The 17,500-nt window shown below is 47.7% G+C and overlaps 1 protein-coding gene across 1 annotated transcript in view; it reads right to left on the reverse strand.

The window, feature by feature from the left end:
* cdh11 (cadherin 11, type 2, OB-cadherin (osteoblast)) overlaps positions 1-17,500 on the reverse strand; it is a 78,493-nt gene that overhangs the window by 9,615 nt on the left and 51,378 nt on the right. The window contains exons 3-8 of the mRNA XM_035606225.2: positions 15,088-15,515; positions 14,186-14,325; positions 13,194-13,488; positions 10,396-10,515; positions 8,922-9,089; positions 4,098-4,285 (exon numbers count right to left, since the gene is read on the reverse strand). Of these exons, the coding sequence (XP_035462118.1) occupies positions 4,098-4,285; positions 8,922-9,089; positions 10,396-10,515; positions 13,194-13,488; positions 14,186-14,325; positions 15,088-15,223 (1,047 nt within the window). The 5' untranslated portion in view covers positions 15,224-15,515. The remainder of the gene's footprint in view (positions 1-4,097; positions 4,286-8,921; positions 9,090-10,395; positions 10,516-13,193; positions 13,489-14,185; positions 14,326-15,087; positions 15,516-17,500) is intronic.

The following is a 17,500-nucleotide window of genomic DNA, read 5'->3' on the forward strand; positions in this document are numbered from 1 at the left end:
CGCCACAGTATATTGGGAGTAAAAACCCATTGACCTGTAAAAGGACCTTGGTATTGAATCGACTTGAGCGCTTGGCTTTGAAGTTCACGCCGCCCAATGCCAAAATTGGGAAGAAAAGTTTTGTCCAATCACATTTTCATGTCATGAAAATGAAAATGTTTGCGCGGCAATTACGGAGCGATGACCCTCAGCCAAACAGTCTGCGTGGTGCTGGATCTATTCCGAATCTTCCTCTTTCTCCACATTTTCTGTTCTTGTGTACCGGGGGCAAGCTGCTGCGGGGGGGGGGGGGGGGGGGGGGGGGTGGGGGCAATAGAGGCCTCGGGAGTCATTGTATGCCGGCCACAATCCGACCCCGCCATGACCCCTATGCATCGCCGACAGCACCCGGCTCGTCGTCCGCTCCGTCACAGCGATGATCGCGGCACATAGCGCTCGTTAGGGTATAATTGCTGTCTTATTAACCCAGATAATATCCACTACGTTTCCAGCTGGTACACGGGCGGTGAACTGGGCGTAATCCCAGGAGCATGCTTTAATCGCTTCATCTGCAGGCTACCATCACTTAATGAAATCCCAGTGGGAGCAGAGCGAGAGACGGCTCGTGTGTGAAGAGCAAGAGTGCCGCCGCCGCCGCCGCGGATTTACGAGGCTGACGCACCGAGACGGTCACAGAGGCTCGCGTTGATGAATATCGCGGAAGGTGTGCTGCTTCCCGCGACGGGATTTTGGCGTCTTGTGGTTTGTCGGAGGTGGGCGACCCCGCTTGTTATCGACGACGAGGCACTGAGCCCTAATTATTATTACAGCAGGGGAAATGTAAAGGCCCAACGCGGGGGAACCAGAATGTTACCCCACCATTTTCCTTTTATTCGCCGGGTTCCACTATCTGTCATCTGCCAACGGCCTCTTTAATCCGTCACACTCACAACTGTTTTCGGTCAAATGTCCAAATGTTCCGCCGTCACTCAGTCACAGCTTCAGCCAACACGGTGGCGTCGGGGCGATCGCTTGGCGACAGGTACGATGCTATTAGGAAAGATTGTGACCCACTTCTTTCATCTTCCTTTTTTCGTTACGCTGCCTCCGTCTCTCGGCCGCCCGCCCGCCCTCCCTCTCTCTCCCCCCTCACACTCTCCTTCTCTCACACACATTCACGCGGCGCCTCCTTAATATTCTGTGGACTGCTTTCGTCAGGACACAGTTGAAAGAGAATAGCTGATTAAAGCTCATCCCTGTGTGTGTGTGTGTGTGTGTGTGTGTGTGTGTGTGTGTGTGTGTGTGTGTGTGTGTGTGTGTGTGTGTGTGTGTGTGTGTGTGTGTGTGTGTGTGTGTGTGTGTGTGTGTGTGTGTGTGTGTGTGTGTGTGTGTGTGTGTGTGTGTGTGTGTGAGAAGATGTGTGAGAGAATAGACATTAGCGAAGGCTACTCTCCATGCAGATTTTTTAAAAGTGTGTTTAGGTGTGAGTTTTTTTTTATAAACATCCTTGTGAATGCAGCTTTTGCTTTCGCGTGGCACGAACCCTTCAGGGTGCAAAAGGTGTTGATTTCCCCAGAGAGGCATTAAGACGCACGCACGCACACACGCACGAACATCTGAAGATGCAACAATCAGATTGAGAGGAGCAAATGGGGGTTGTGTGTGTGTGTGTGTGTGTGTGTGTGTGTGTGTGTGTGTGTGTGTGTGTGTGTGTGTGTGTGTGTGTGTGTGTGTGTGTGTGTGTGTGTGTGTGTGTGTGTGTGTGTGTGTGTGTGTGTGTGTGTGTGTGTGTGTGTGTGTGTGTGTGTTCAAATCAGCATCTAATTATACTTCCTTCTGACTTCACATTGTCATTTAAACATGTTTATTTCAATTACAAAATGTGAGAGGACTTTAAACTGCATGTTAATGAAACCCGGTCCTTAATAGTTGATTATTGGCAAATTACAAGACTTACACTCGAACTGACGAACTCACGAAACAAACGATCGAATTAAAGGGAATCGACGATAAAAAGATCAATGAATTCCTTCACGATAAAACAAAATCTTTTCCGGTCCCGCTGTGGATCCGACTGTCCCTCACGCTTCCCAGAGAGACTCGAGTGGAGCTGAACGTCAGCATATGTGACTTCACTCTGCTGCGCTTGCATGCGTGCAAGTGTGTGTGTCCGTGTGTGTGCGCCAGACTGTTTTTACAATGAGGTCACAGTCCTGGACAGTTTTAGCTCTACTGAGTTTGAACACAAGCATTTAACAAGCGCAGTTTTTTTTCCTTCTTCTTGCCTTTAACTGGCGGAACAGTTAAACCCTCACACACACACACACACACACACACACACACACACACTGTCCCGTTTGCTCATCAGTTCATTGAGTCAGGCAACAGCTTCTCTGACGTGTCCACACTTTGTGGTATTTCCACACGAGGACACGGGAGAATATGGGAAGTGGAGGACATTTATACTTGACTTCTTCCTCAGATGAGAGCGGCCCAGCACAGACGTTTCTGTTTGCTGTTGTTGGCGGATGCCTGATCTGTGGGCTAACAGTCTTCGCGCCCTCCAGAGCCTCATTCAGACGGTTGTTGAGGAAAAAAGCGCCAGACTCGTATTGATTGATTCAGATTCAGAGATGATTTTTTTTTTTCCCACCACAGAGGGTTAAAAGAAAAGTTAAAGCTCCGGCCGCTCTTTCCAGCAAACGTCACTCGCTCTGGACAGGAAATACAACTCGCCACAAATGACATCATGCATATAAGTGAAGCGCATAATTACACGTGTGAAAGCCGAGCGTGACATAAGGGAATGGCTTGGACATTCTGTGGGGGGGGGAAAGTTAGCACCTCTGTGGGATCATATGGATTGAATAACAATTCAAAATTGAAGAAAAATAGGCTATTGTTTATGTTTATTCCATTCTTAGTTTGTTTTCTTTATTCCCACACATTGATAGCTCGGCTTTAAACCCAATCATTTTCCAACGGAGAGACTCGGAGGTCGGATGCCCTGGGAGGGAAAGGCAGGCAACCGCAGCTCACTGAAAGATTCAGTGCATAATCCTGACCTGCGGCCACGCGTACAACACAGTGTGTGTGCGTGTGTGCGTGTGTGCGTGTGTGTGTGTGTGTGTGTGTGTGTGTGTGTGTGTGTGTGTGTGTGTGTGTGTGTGTGTGTGTGTGTGTGTGTGTGTGTGTGTGTGTGTGTGTGTGTGTGTGTGTGTGTGTGTGTGTGTGTGTGTGTGTGTGTGTGTGTGTGTGTGTTTGAGATAGAGGGAGCGACTGTGTATTTGACAGAATAAGAGATTGTGTGCGAGCGTGCATCAGAGAGACACGGAGAGTGAGAAAAAAGTAATTGCGTGTGCTGAGCTGGATCACTGAATAGTGTGTGTGTCTGTGTGTGTGTGTGTGTGTGTGTGTGTGTGTCTGTGTGTGTGTTACAGTCACAGTGCAGTAGATGAGCTTTCTGGCCAAGGGAAGCATGGAAGTTGATGCACTCTCACACCAAAGTCGGTGTTCGTATCGTCAGGGAAGGGAACGCCGCACAACCTTACTGTCGCTCCGTGTCTTTCTTTCTTTCTTTCTTTCTTTCTTGTCCTCGCGTCTCTATTTTCCTGAGCCGGCAAATCGAGACGTGGAGCGCTGACGCACGCGCAGTTTTTTTTCCGCGAGAGCCACTATCAGCTCACCGGCGTTTTTGACCAATGTTCTTTTCCAGCGACTGACGCGACTAATTCAATGTCCTGTGTCCTCAATTCTTTTTTCACGCCCTGAGGATCAACAGCCAGCGTCTCCGCTGTTACTTCCTCCGTCATGTGTTAACGCGTCCCATGACAACTTGTATCCAAAGACACTAATCGTCACCTCTCACCTCTCTTTTCCCCTGTACTCTCTTTAACGCGGCCAAATAGGACGTGAACCTTGGGGGACGCGCGCACCCCCTCTGCCGCCACTTGGCTTTTTCGGCAGCAGGCAACTATTTCCCACAAAATTGCACCGAACGGTTGACGGACAAAGTCTTTTTCCCTCATGGGAGTGAATATTGGCCTTAATATTCTGAAACACTAATGTGGCTGACGAGAATCCAAAATCAAGTTCATCAGCCTCTCCCATTTCCTCACCTTCTTCAGTTTGATGACGGCCTCTCTGGTCTCCGAGTCGGTGCTCAGTTCAAACATGCTCAGTCCGTCTCCGTCTATCAGGCGGTAGTTCACCAGTCCGTTGTCTCCCAGGTCGGGGTCTTTGGCCTTCAGCCGACCCACCTCCTCCCCCGGCACCTTGTCCTCTGACACCGACATGGGATACACACCTGGGAGAAAGAAAGAAAGAAAGAAAACACACATATAAGGAAATGATAAAGGCAGAGGAGTCGCTCGGCGATGCAGCTGTCAACTCGTGGCCGCGGCTCGCTTTGGTATTCAACACTCTGTGGAGAGTCGCTGGCCGGCCGCCACTGTTTACTATCGGAGGCAGGGTCAGTTTTGGAGGACAGAGAGGGATTAACATGAACTATACCATCTGTCTTATATGGCCCAAAGGATATTAATATCCCCTATAGTGTCAGGTGTGTGTGTGTGTGTGTGTGAGGGAGGAGACACCTGGCTTGCAGAGTGAGAACGGTAAGAGCTCTCTCTCTCCTCGCCGAGCCTTTTCTCCACTTTGATTCATTTGTCCTCTATCTCGTCTCGCTTCGTCGCGAATCCCCTTCTTCCATCTCTACTCCTTTCCCCCCAAATCTGTCATTTCATCCGCCCCCCCTCCCCTCTGTCGTCAACGCCCCCCCCCCCCCCCCCCCCCCCCCCCTCCGGCTCGGCGATGATTCAGCACCGAGCGCACCTCGCCTTTTTCTGCTCGCGCCATCAGCATGTTTATCCGCGCTCGTCCGCGTGTGGCAATCCCGCGAATCATGAAATTGATTTTGGTCACGTGGTTTTTCCCCTGAGCCGCACGGAGGCGTGGTGGTCGGCGCTGTCGCCTCGCAGCGAGAAGGTTGTGGGTTCGGGTCCCGGCTCAAACCGACCAGGGCCTTTCTGTGTGGAGTTTGCATGTTCTCCCCGTGTGTGCGTGGGTTCTCTCCAGGTTCTCCGTCTTCCTCCCACAGTCCAGAGACATGCAGAATGGGGTCAGGTTCATTGGAGACTCTAAATTGACCGTAGGTGTGAATGTGAGAGTGAATGGTTGTCCGTCTCTGTATGTGGCCCTGTGATAGGCTGGAGACCTGTCCAGGGTGAACCCCGCCTCTCGCCCAACGTCAGCTGGGATTGGCTCCAGCCCCCCGCGACCCTTAAATGGATAAAGCGGTAGACGATGGATGGATGGATGGATGTTTTTTTCCCCGAGCGATTCGCGGGACTTCATCCGTCCAGGACCAAATCCCCCCGTCACCCTCCGGCCCGCCACTGTTTTTCCACCACATCGCCATCGATCCTCCCCAAAAAAAAGTCCCTCCTCCGTCTTCCCTCTTCATCTCTGTGTGCGTGCTCCTCTCCGCATCTCACATCCCTCCTCATCTGTCATTTGCTTCTTCCCTTTCCACTCCAAATCTCTCCATTCATCCTCACCTCTCCTCCCCCGTGTCCACCCCATCTCTCTCTCTCTCTCTCTCTCTCTCTCTCTCTCTCTCTGCCTCTTCCGTCTGAAAGCTCATTTCATCCTTGCCCTCCCTTTGCCCCTTTCCTCCCTCTCTTCTCCCCGTCGTTTCTATTCTGGCTATTTTTTCTAAGTAGCTTAACTTAAACGGCTCCTGGCAGCTGAGTTAAACATTGTATGACAGAACACACGGGAGCTGAACTGTACGGCTACACTGAAGGACCACAGTTTACTTTGTGAAAAGGGGAAAACGGTGGCACTGCTTTGTGATCAGTCGGATGTCTGATCTCGGAAGGAGAAGCTCCGAGCGGCAGCAGAGTTTTCATGTAAACCCATAAATGTTGCTTCAAATAATGACCACAATCTCTCAGATCGGTAATTCTAAAGGGATTACAGGAAATGGACCAATAACACTCGTACTCTAATGTGTTTTCATATTGCAGGAGCTCTGAATATTGGATGTGCTGGTGATTTAAAGTGAACCGGGGAGTTGTTTACCCGTGGTGTGTCTCCGAGATGTGTGTTAATTACACTGCGGTGGGTGTGGTGAGCAGCAGCAAACCCATTTCTGTCAAGGGAACTTCTGCCAATATGTTAGTCCGACGCCACGGCCCATAACTCACGAGGATATTTGGTGGCAGTCGGCTACGGCGGGCGAACCGGATCGCAGACGCGCAGTCTGCGATCCGGTTGTGTTGAGGGGAAAAACACAACTCTTCTGATGCTTTCATGATTCATGATTCAATATTCAATTCAATTTTATTCGCGTAGCGCCATATCGCAACATGCATTGTCTCAAGGCACTTTACACAGTGAGGTCAATATCACAATATTACAGGGAAAACCCAACAGATCCCACAGTGAGCAAAGCTCTTGGCGACGGTGGAGAGAAACAACTCCCTTTTAACAGGAAGAAATCTCCGACGGAGCCGGACTCAGTTGTGGGCGGAGCTTCTGTCTCGACGGGTTGGGGGGAGGAGAGAAATGGGGAAGAGAGGCGAGGTGGGCTGAAAGAGTTATTATTATTATTAGTGATAATAATAATAGTAATAATAATAACAACAACAATAATAATGACTAATATGTGAAAGTCTCCGAACATAAGATAAAACACACAAAATGCTATGTTATCATTTTTCCAACACATTGTTGAGATGATGTGTCACGTTGCTGAAAACTTTTCACTCAATATCATTTGTATTTTTGCCCGAGCCTTCCCTCCACTGACGCGTGTATATACTATTTTCCGCTGATTATTATTTTTTTTTTTGGGCACATTCTTTGCTTTTCGGCTGATTTCAAAGATTTGACGCGGCGGACGACAGATTCTTGATAATGAGGTGAGTCGGGAGGAAAATCACAGGGACATGAAAGTCTGTGTCAAACAGAGACGGAGAGATGAAACCGAGGAGGGAAAGAAGAAAAAAGAAAAGTACAACAGCTCGAATGGAAACTGGAAAGCCGCGGGGGAAGTGCCGCTGTGCCATACATCCTCCTCTGTCTGTTTTTATCTCTTTTCCTCTCTTTGACTCCGTCTCATTTTTGCCTCTCGCTGTGACTGTGTTTTTCTTTCTTGACTTGCTTATCTCATTTCCAATTTTTTTTTTCTCTCCTCCTCCTCCTCCTCTCCCTGCTCTCACTCACTCACTGCCCAACTACTATATAAGTAATCACTGTCCTCATTCACACCATCTGGGAGACTCAGGCGTTTGTGCTGTTTCTACCGCTACACACACACACACACACACACACACACACACACACACACACACACACACTCACACTCACACACCACAGCAGATTGCTGTTCGGTGCGTTGTCTGGTATCACAGATGTAAAGTGTCTCTGATGCGCGGACGGTATTTAGAAATAATGCAAGGAGGTGCTTTGTTAACATGCGCGTCTGACAGTGTACGGTTACAAAAATGGGATTTCTGTCGACGCGATCTTATTTTCTGAATGGTTTTGAGGATGAGGCCTGTGGTTGGTGACTGACGCTTCTCACACCGTTACTGTAAATCCACTTGAATGTGGACATGTCTGTGATTTGACCTGTCCACTTAAACTTGTACTTTTATCATTTCATACCCGGTGCAACAACAGAAGTCATGTCTTATAAGCAAAAATATGCCATGGCTGACGAGGCATCAAGGTCACAACTTAACATTTTATCATTAGTGGATATTTTTATCTTCTGAATAAAGTGCTGTCTTGAATTTAAATTGGTCTTATTGGGAGCTAATTTAATTTTCAAAATGGAAATACTTTGAAAGTTTGCCAGCAAATTCTCCTCAAGCCATTTTGTTATCCATCAACTCTTTAGCAGGTTGAAGTTAACTTGGCTCAGTGGCCACTGTGTCATCTGTAAGAGCAAATACAGTTCATCCATTTGCAAAGACAATAATCTGCAGTTTTAATCAAAATGGTCAGATGAGCATTAATAAAGTTTGCATTATATTAAACTGTTGTCCTAATCCTTTTCACAGCTCTGACTCTAGTAATACACGTGTGTGTGTGTGTGTGTGTGTGTGTGTGTGTGTGTGTGTGTGTGTGTGTGTGTGTGTGTGTGTGTGTGTGTGTGTGTGTGTGTGTGTGTGTGTGTGTGTGTGTGTGTGTGTGTGTGTGTGTGTGTGTGTGTGTGTGTGTGTGTGTGTGTGTGTGTGTGTGTGTGTGTGTGTGTGTGTGTCCTGGACTTTACAAAACACGATTTTCGCTCTGCACCACGAGACTCTGAAACACAGTGAGCTTGTAGGAATCCACGGGAAGTGGCGAGATCGTTCTGACAGTCTCTCTCTCTCTCTCTCTCTCTCTCTCTCTCTCTCTCTCTCTCTCTCTGTCTCTCTCTCTGTGCGTCTCCCTGTCCTCTTTTGTATTCCCTCGCTCGGTGCTCCTGCTCATGTCCTTCTCCCTTTTTTTTCTCTCTCGCCTGTTCAGCTTCTCCACAGTCTAAATCCTGAGCCCTCGTCTCTTCTCCCCATCCTCCCCTGCATCCCTTCCCGCAGCTATACCCTGCTTGGATCTCTGCCAGGAAGTACCTCTGCTCGGAGGAGAGAGAGGAAGAACAAGGAGGGGGGGGGGGGGTTAGGCCAGAACGAAACTTAAGCGAGAAGGACAGGGTGAACAGAGAGATGGACCGATTGAGAGAAAGGGGTTGTTAGGTAGACTGGAAGAAAATACAGCGCTGCGAATCACTGCCCTAGTTTCTATAGAGACGTGTTAAATGCTCACACACACACACACACACACACACACACGTACCTGCAGAATAAGACACGGAGCCGCGGGCTGCATGTGCACACAGACTGTGGTATGGTGTAACATTTACAAGCGTAGATACAGTAGGCGTTTGCACTCACTCTCTGTGAACTTTGGAGGGTTGTCGTTCACGTCCGTCAGGGTGATTTTGACCTCGGTGGTGCCCGACAGCCCCCCCATGTGACCGCCCATGTCCTTGGCCTGGATGACCACGTCGTACTCCTGGCGCGCCTCGCGGTCCATGTTGGGCAGGGCGGTACGAATGATACCTGCGTGGACATTTTACCCATCAAAATCAACTCGCACGTCGGCCTTATTATCATCGCTGTCATTATCTGTGTGTGCATGAATTCGATGTAATTATACACCGTCAAAATAATGTTCAAAACATTTATGGGCGCTGAGCTTAATAAACAGTACGGCACAACAACCTTATGTGATTCGCTTTCCTCAGAGTAGGTGTCATTTATTTCAAGATATTTCATTTTTGGGAGAAAACATCATCATCACTCATCGTTTGCATGAATAAGAACTTTGGTTAAACACGTGTGAAGTCTTATTTCTCTCCATTTCAAGCCCCAGTAATCTTTCCTTTCTGTTTAATTCATCAGCCGCCGCCGTCGCTCTCTCTCTCCATCGCTCTTTCTCCAGATGTCGAGCCGCAGCGTTGGATAGTCGAGGCTTTCTACTGTCATATCATGCCCCGTGTGCGTGTGCGCGTGTGTGTGTGTGTGTGCGTGTGCGCGTGTGTGTGTGTGTGTGTGTGTGTGCATGTGTGTGTGTGTGTGTGTGTATGACAGCATGAAAAGCTGGTAATCTCCAAACCAATTAGAAATGTGAGCTCTGGATTTGAGCCAGTCAAATACCCAACACCGGTTTGATTAGCCAGATTTACTCTCTCTCCCTCTCTCCACGCACTGACTCCTCTCTTTCCTCGAACTTGCTCCGTCTGAACCAACCCCTCCCTCCCTCTTCCATATTCCTCTTCTTCTTCTTCTTCACTCGCTCTGACCCGGCGTAGCTCTGTGTCTGCCCTAAACTCTCGCCCCTGACATCCAATTTCTTCTTTTAAGGCAAACCCAAATATTAAGGCCTGGACTCCGGGGACCTCTCTCTTTTTTTTTTTTTACAGCACCTAACGCATAACAATTTCAGCTGTTTCACGATCCCTGCAGCAAAGAGAACTCTGCTTTTTGTATGGAGAATAGTAGAATATGATGTCAAATATATATAGAATATATCGCAGAGACATTTTTCACTTTGCTCTTTGCATAGAGACGTCGGCAGTTGAGGCTTGCGGTCTACAATTCTAGTGTTTAATATTTTCGTCGTACCAAAGAAAAGATGTCAAGTCGTACGTGCTGCACATGTGGCTGTACAGTATATCGACTGTTTCCTGGATGTTGTTCAGTGAGCGTGTATTAGTCCTAATCCTATAAGCCTGTCTGTGAGTAGTCTTTGTTTCTGTCAGTGTCTTTGCATGATACTACATCGAGAGTTATAAGCCTGTATTTGGTGTCGGTTGTGTTGTAGACCGGGGGGGGGGGGGGGGGGGGGGGGGGTTCTGTCTTTCACCTGTCTGAGGCTCCACGGAGAAGTACGGTTGTCCCTGCAGAATGCTGTACACCAGCCGGGCGCTGTTGCCGTAGGTGGGGTCGTCGGCGTCCGTCGCTGTCACCTGCATCACCGAGGTACCTGCGGATCGGACGTGGCAGACAAGTCAGTCAGACAGGGGAGTGGTTTGACAAACAAGCTAGTCATGCAGCGAGCTGAGTCGATTCACCTGCCCGGATTTGGAGAAGGGGGACAGACAAACACTCTCCCTGAACTGTTTCTCCACATTTCATCATTGCTGGGTGGAAACATCCACTGTCCTCTATCGGTGATTGTTTGGTTGGTTGTCTGAAATACATTGTATCCCCTTGCAACGCGTTGGCAGTTCTACAGCCCTCAGATTGATTGCAACTCTTATCAAAACACAATGTGCATAATGCATTGCATAATGTGAAGTGGTTGTCGAGCCGAAAAAGCGAGTCCGTTCATCTTAGTCGTCCGTCAACAGCAATTTACTTCCAGTAAATCTCGCTTAACTGAGCCTGACGCGGTTTACGCTCAGCAAATAGGCCCAAAAACAAAAAAATCGTTTGCACGAGGTGTGACATGCATTTCATTAACCTTGCTTTTCAGACGCGACACAACTCATAGAACTAACTAACGCAAAACCGTCTCTAGTTTGTGATTCATTTCACATTGAAGGAAAAGTAGCACCGGCCGATGCGCACGTCGGGCGGTATAGTGTGCTCGTCTTGTAACTGGAAGGTTAGAGAACGTGTCAAAGTTTCCTTGAGCAGGAACTCCTGACACGGTGCCATCAGTGTGTGAATGTGAGTGAATGAGACATACATTGTGAAGCTCATTGAAGGGGTTGATTGACTCGAAAGACGCACTATACGAGTTCAGTCCATTTACCATCTTTCCGTCTCTTTCTCTCTCCAGATGTCTAGCTACACGACAGTGTCGCAGAGTTGTGGCTTTCTACTGTCATATAATGCCAAAGCTGTGTGTGTGTGTGTGTGTGTGTGTGTGTGTGTGTGTTACAGCATGAAAAGCTGGTAATCTCCAAACCAATTAGAAATGTGAGCTCTGGATTTGAGCCAGTCAAATACTCCAACACTGGCTTGATTAGCCAGATTGACTCTCTCTCTCTCCACGCACTACTTCCTGTGTCTGAACAAAAAATTCCTTCCCCCTCTGATTCTTCGCTCTGTCACATCGTCAGTAACAGCAGCGAATGTCACAGCTGCAAATGCATGTTTTACCTTTTAAAAAACACAACATAATCACATGGTCATCACTGGGTTGTAATTTTAAAATATCACCAGCATGTCCAATTTTAAAGATGAAGTAAATGTTTCCTCTATTTTTCTCTCCATATGATTTCAAAGTCAGAACAAGATGTCGCGCGCCCCCCCCCCCCCCCCCCCCCCAACCCCCAATATCCCTAAATTTCAACTTTGTCTGTCGTACTGTCTTGTTTCTGAATAGATTTAACCTGGTAATTACATCCGCTTCACGTTAACCAATCAGTCTCTGAAGACACGCAGGACTCAAATCTTATCTTTGTGCACTAACTGGTATTTTGCAAAACATGTTTGTAGTAGAAATATAATACTGTAAAATGCTAATTGCTAAAATAGCTGGTGCTGTCTTTGCAACTCCACGGCACATTCTTGTTGGTTCAACGTCTTTGCGTTCTTTTCATTTCCACGCGGGATGTTTGGACAACAGCAGCCGTGCGAGTGCCACTCTCCAACTCCATGGGAATCCCATTGTGTATAAAAGTGTAATCAGGATTCATTCAGCCCTGCTCTCGACGAGGCAGCTACCTGAAGTGCACAGCATAAACTACCAGGCATGTTCATTTGAAAAAAGGACTTCCTTCTCCGTCTGAGCTAATTCTGACACCCGCGGGGAAACATGGGCCTAGTTGGTCGATTTTCTCTTTCCTTTTCTTCCTTTCTCACAACTGGCGGGCCCCTCCCTACAGGACTTTTGCATTCAGGTTTCAGCTTAAGAAGCGGATGTTTTCCTGAACAGAACTCATTCAGACGTTCCTTTCAGAAGTTCTCTCTTTGGAAGTCCAGTTTCAGCCACAGAATGGTCTTTCTCCGGCTCTCAGAGTTTGAAGGCCGCACCACTGCCAGCGGGGTTCGTTCCAGGTCAAGCCTTGAGGCCTTGAAGACTCTCCAAGACCACATAATATCAGGAAAGAAAATCTATCAGGATCAGATGCTCTAAGTAAGAAGACTCTAAGGAGATGGCTGCGGCTCTCGCCCATGCCAACACACTGCTATATATTTCCTTACTTCTGCTCTTAGCTGAGCACATTTTTTTTTCCTCTCTCCCCTTTTATGTACACACAAGAAAAAATGGAAAAATGATATTTTTAGGCGCCGTATCAGCTCGCGGTACCGTCTGATACCCGCTTCTCCGCCACACTTCCTGTGCTCAGATTACAGCGTTGATTAATAATGTATGAAAAAGGGCTGTTTAGCAGACAAACAACACCGACTCGATCAGCGACTTCATTAACAAATGTCACTCAATGTGCAGTCGAGATTTCCCCCCCCCCCCTCTGCACCGAAGAAGATGGCATTTCATTATCTCCTCTGAATCGCTGTTGTTATCAAATTATACGGGGGAAGAAAACAGATATGCTGGTCTCACATTTTCAAACCCGGCCGCCATTTTGAGATGTCCCACTTCTGTCTCGGCCCTAGTCTTCCAATACAATGTCATGATCCAATAGCATCTTTTCCTTTTCCCCAGCACCAAACTTGGCCTTTGTTCCCCTTTTTTGTTCGACTACTCACCAACGTTGGACATCTCGGGCACCCGGGCGTAATACGGCCCGTGTAGGAACTCCGGAGGATTGTCGTTGATGTCCTGAACTTTCACGATGAACTCTGACGGAGGCTCCAGGGGCTTGTTGGTGTCCCTATCCACCGCCTGCGCCGTTAACGTGTACTGGGCCTGCTCCTCGCGGTCCAGGGTTTTCGTGGCGTGGATGTTGCCCGTCTTGTCATCGATCACGAAGATCGTTCCCGCGCCCTCGCCGGAAAGGATGTACTTGATGTAGCCCGTGCCCGAGTCCACGTCTGAGTGGAGCTGAAGAGACGAAGGGACGAGGGGACAGTGAGAAGAGAGACAGAGATATTTCACATGGAACGTGTAGAGCTAGGAGTGACAGTAGTATTTGCGGAGTGACACATTTAGCCTGGTTGGCAAATGTAATATGAGGCTTCTACTCCTCAATTCCACGAAAATGAAAGGAGCGGGAATACCAAGACGGACAGGCTAGTAGCCGCGCGGGGGTGGACACGGGCAAACACTCATAAGTAAGAGATTTACAGGGTTGTCATAACAAAACAAAAAAAAATAGAAGAATGTTCAAAATTCAATTAAACTCCCGCTTTTCCCTTGATCATGAAATATGATGTATGTGTTGTTTATGGAAGCGGCTGCACGGTTTGACTGATGTTGCTGTGGAGGAGTACCACCAATCATCCTCACTCCATGTGAACATGACCTCTCTCTTTCTCGTCCTCTTTCTCTCTCTCTCTCTCTCTCTCTCTCTCTCTCTCTCTCCCTCCTTGATAAATGAGAAACAAACATTTAAATCCCATTGGAGTGAGTCACTTGCTGTCAGCCTCCGCGCCCCGGCCACCACTGTCACTGGAGGACAGTGCCGCCATTAATTAAGCAGCGACTCAAAGTCCGGCCCGTTATTCAGGTATTAATTCTGTTTGACTCGGGAAAAGACGACGAGGAGTTGATTATAACTCGCGCGCTCTATTGTACTCACCCTGCCCACCAGAACTGGGTCGGGTCCGGTGTACTCCTCAATGACGAAGAACTGATTCCAGACCCATCCTCGCTTGGACCTGTGGAGCACCTGGCCTTCCTTCCCCGTCCTCTGTCTGTGTCTGTGCAGCGACAAGTGACCTACAAGTGCAAACATCAGTACATCTATTTAACCCGATGCTTCTGGTCACTGTGCGCCCAAGTTAAATTCTTCGAGGCCAAATTTAACAGCTTGAATGAGGGAATTTCTTTATCTCTACAACTGCAATTCAGTCTCTGAGAATATTCTCAATAGGCTGAACTCAACAAGTGGCTGGGAAGCGGTAACCTTCTGCACAGAGAGGCGCCCCCTTTTGAATTATGGATCACTGGTTCAAAACACAGCTGAGAAAATGTGGGTGGCTGGTGGGAGTGACGCACACTTCAACAAGTAGTTCTTTAGGTGTGGGAGGCACTCGACCTCTTCCTGTGCCGCTGCTCAGTGGCAAACAAGAGCAGACTGTGGTTTTACTGAGTGGCAGCCATGTTTGAACCTCTGCTTGAATGGTGCCTCGGTGGAAAAATGACTAATGGTGAACAGTAACTCATTAAGTAATTAACTAAGACATCGTTTATTGACAAGAACCTGTAGATACAATCCTTGTCGCCATTGCAACTGGACATTAGAAGGAACGTCTACGTTTGTCCAAGTTATCAATTGGTTACTAACCAATCGTCAGGATAGTACAAAGGGATTTGAGAGAAAGGATCATTATCGGTTTCAATGTACAAATACCATGAACAAAAAAGTGGCTGGCGCTGTCATCTGTGTTGTTAGATGAAGGCAAATTCCTACTCACAAAGCATCACAGTCATCCAGTCAAAGCCAAATGATCAGGAAACATTAGTTCCCTCTTGTCAAACCTGGGTGTCTGTGTCTGTGGCTCCTTTCGTCCACGGAAGCGTTTCCTTTCCGGGTTCCTAACGCGACGCTGCAGAGCGCAGCAACGCCCAGCAGCACCAGGAGGGCTCTGAGCAGCCCGAGGCCCTGCCGCTTCATCGTGGCCACTGGAGGTTCTTGTCCAACCGGAGCAACCCGAGCGCGTTCGCGTCGACCCCCGGCTTTCTGCTTCCTCTCAGTGGAGCTCCGCTCCCACCGAGGCGAGATCCTGTTCTTTGCTGACAAGATGTCGTTGATGAGTTGTTGGTTTTTTTTACTTCATTAGCTGAGATGGCGGCCTGTTGCTGTGGATTCTCATCACCGGCTTTTTTCACCCCGCTGCCTTTCGTCTCCTTGTTCTTGTTCTCGATCTCACGATTTGTTCATTCCCTCTCTCCTCCAATCACCGGGCCTGAAAGGGAGCAGAGGAAACGAATAGCTTGGTTAATCGTCATTAAAACAAAAACAAAAGAAATGCCATTGAACGGACATTTAAGACATTGAGTCCAATAAAAACTTTTGCCTTCAAACGAATCAATTTAAACGCAGGGAACACAACCAACCGTCGAGCAATCATTCGTCCCTGTCTGTTCGCAGAGGGTAATGTTAATCGACTGCAGTCGGAGATCTGACTTCTTGAATGGTTGTTGTCTTGATTAGGGACATTGTACTAATTACTCAGACGCTGCTGTCTGTAAACTCGTTAGCTTTAATTCAATTAGACGCAGACTGATTCAGTTGTGGGAGGTTCCTCTCGTGTACAGCAGCGGGTCGCCGTGTATCCCTCTGGTTACAGCCTTTTCAAACGTGACACGAGCGCTGTAAAGGCAACATGGAGCTCGGACACATTCGGTTTGATCTGTGTAACAGCACACGGATCAGTCAACAGTGATTCAGGCATCTCTGCCTCTGCAGTGAGTGAATCAGCAGGAATGAGACTGCGTTTGATCCGTACCCCCCAACAAAAATCCACGAGTCCTTCGTCAGTCCTGAGCTGTAGAGCCAGAAATCTGCTCGCTCACCGCACGGATCTCAACATGAATGTCAATGAAACGCCTTCATTGCAATTTTAATGAAAGGTCTCGGCGTACGAGCACGTATGGTGAAATGAGAGCGACGAAGGAATGAATGAATAAGACGACACCGCGGTTCCAGTGAACGGCGGACTGAAGATGATTAGGCCTCTTGTGGCCATATGGGAGGTCATGTGCTCTGCTCTGTTGCATTTCTAAACATCCAATTTATGTATTTAAACTGAACAGAACATTGTAATATTTCATTACCGGGACGCCCCCGGGGTTCTATGTTTTTTTAATGATCCGGTACACCCTTGGATACTGTACGGCTAAGTTCAGATGTTTGGATATTAAGAAAAGGAAGGGACTAGACCGTGAAGTCAGACACTTTGTATGCCCGGCCATCAAACCTCAACTATCTTTAATAAAACTTTATGCAGCAACACAGCAATGTCACAATACTTCCAACTTTGTTACTGCACAGCAAATGTCAAAGACTTTTGTGTTTAGGTGAAAAGCTCGTCGGGAAAGAACAAAGCTGTTTTCTCTTTGTCTTTGCCTCTTGTTGACAGATGTGTTGTTGTTGTTTTGTTTTTAATGGACCATAAGGATAAATGTTGTGTTTGTGTTGTTAATATTCAATAGCTCAGTGGATGAGGAAATTCCCTCAGGGCTCATTGGCTCCTGTTGACCACATGACCAGCCAACCAGGAAGTGTTGACGGTTAATCTCATACCGGCCCATCATCTGGTTAATTATCCTTGAGTCCTCCGATGGACGTGTGTGTGTGTGTGTGTGTGTGTGTGTGTGTGTGTGTGTGTGTGTGTGTGTGTGTGTGTGTGTGTGTGTGTGTGTGTGTGTGTGTGTGTGTGTGTGTGTGTGTGTGTGTGTGTGTGTGTGTGTGTGTGTGTGTGTGTGTGTGTGTGTGTGTGTGTGTGTGTGTGTGTGTGTGTGTGTGTGTGTGTGTGTGTCGATCATTAACTTGTATGAGCGGTGAAGCTGTTTCATCCTCTCAGTGGCTAAAAGCAAGATGGCTGTTTGATGCCACATGTCTGGGACTAAACTGAAATCACTGCGAAGAGGGAAAAAAAAGAAGGATTCAAGAAGAATCGGTGATAAAATCTGGAACGATGACACAAAGCTATGTGGGGAGAATCTGGCTTGATTTTTCTTTTCCCAAAAATTGTATAGGACTAAAAGTTACTTCTGCAAAGAGCTGTTATTGTGCGACTGGGTTTTTTTCTTCTTCTTCTTCTTCTTCTTCTTCTTCTCTGTGGAAGTTGAGAACTTAAGAAGTGAGGATTTATAACGAAGCAATAAAAACCAAACAAAAAAGATCTATTCTTGGAAGTTGTCACTTGCACGTGAAAATTGTGGAACT

The sequence above is a fragment of the Scophthalmus maximus genome, chromosome 10, assembly GCF_022379125.1.
Source record: "Scophthalmus maximus strain ysfricsl-2021 chromosome 10, ASM2237912v1, whole genome shotgun sequence".
Taxonomy (NCBI): domain Eukaryota; kingdom Metazoa; phylum Chordata; class Actinopteri; order Pleuronectiformes; family Scophthalmidae; genus Scophthalmus; species Scophthalmus maximus.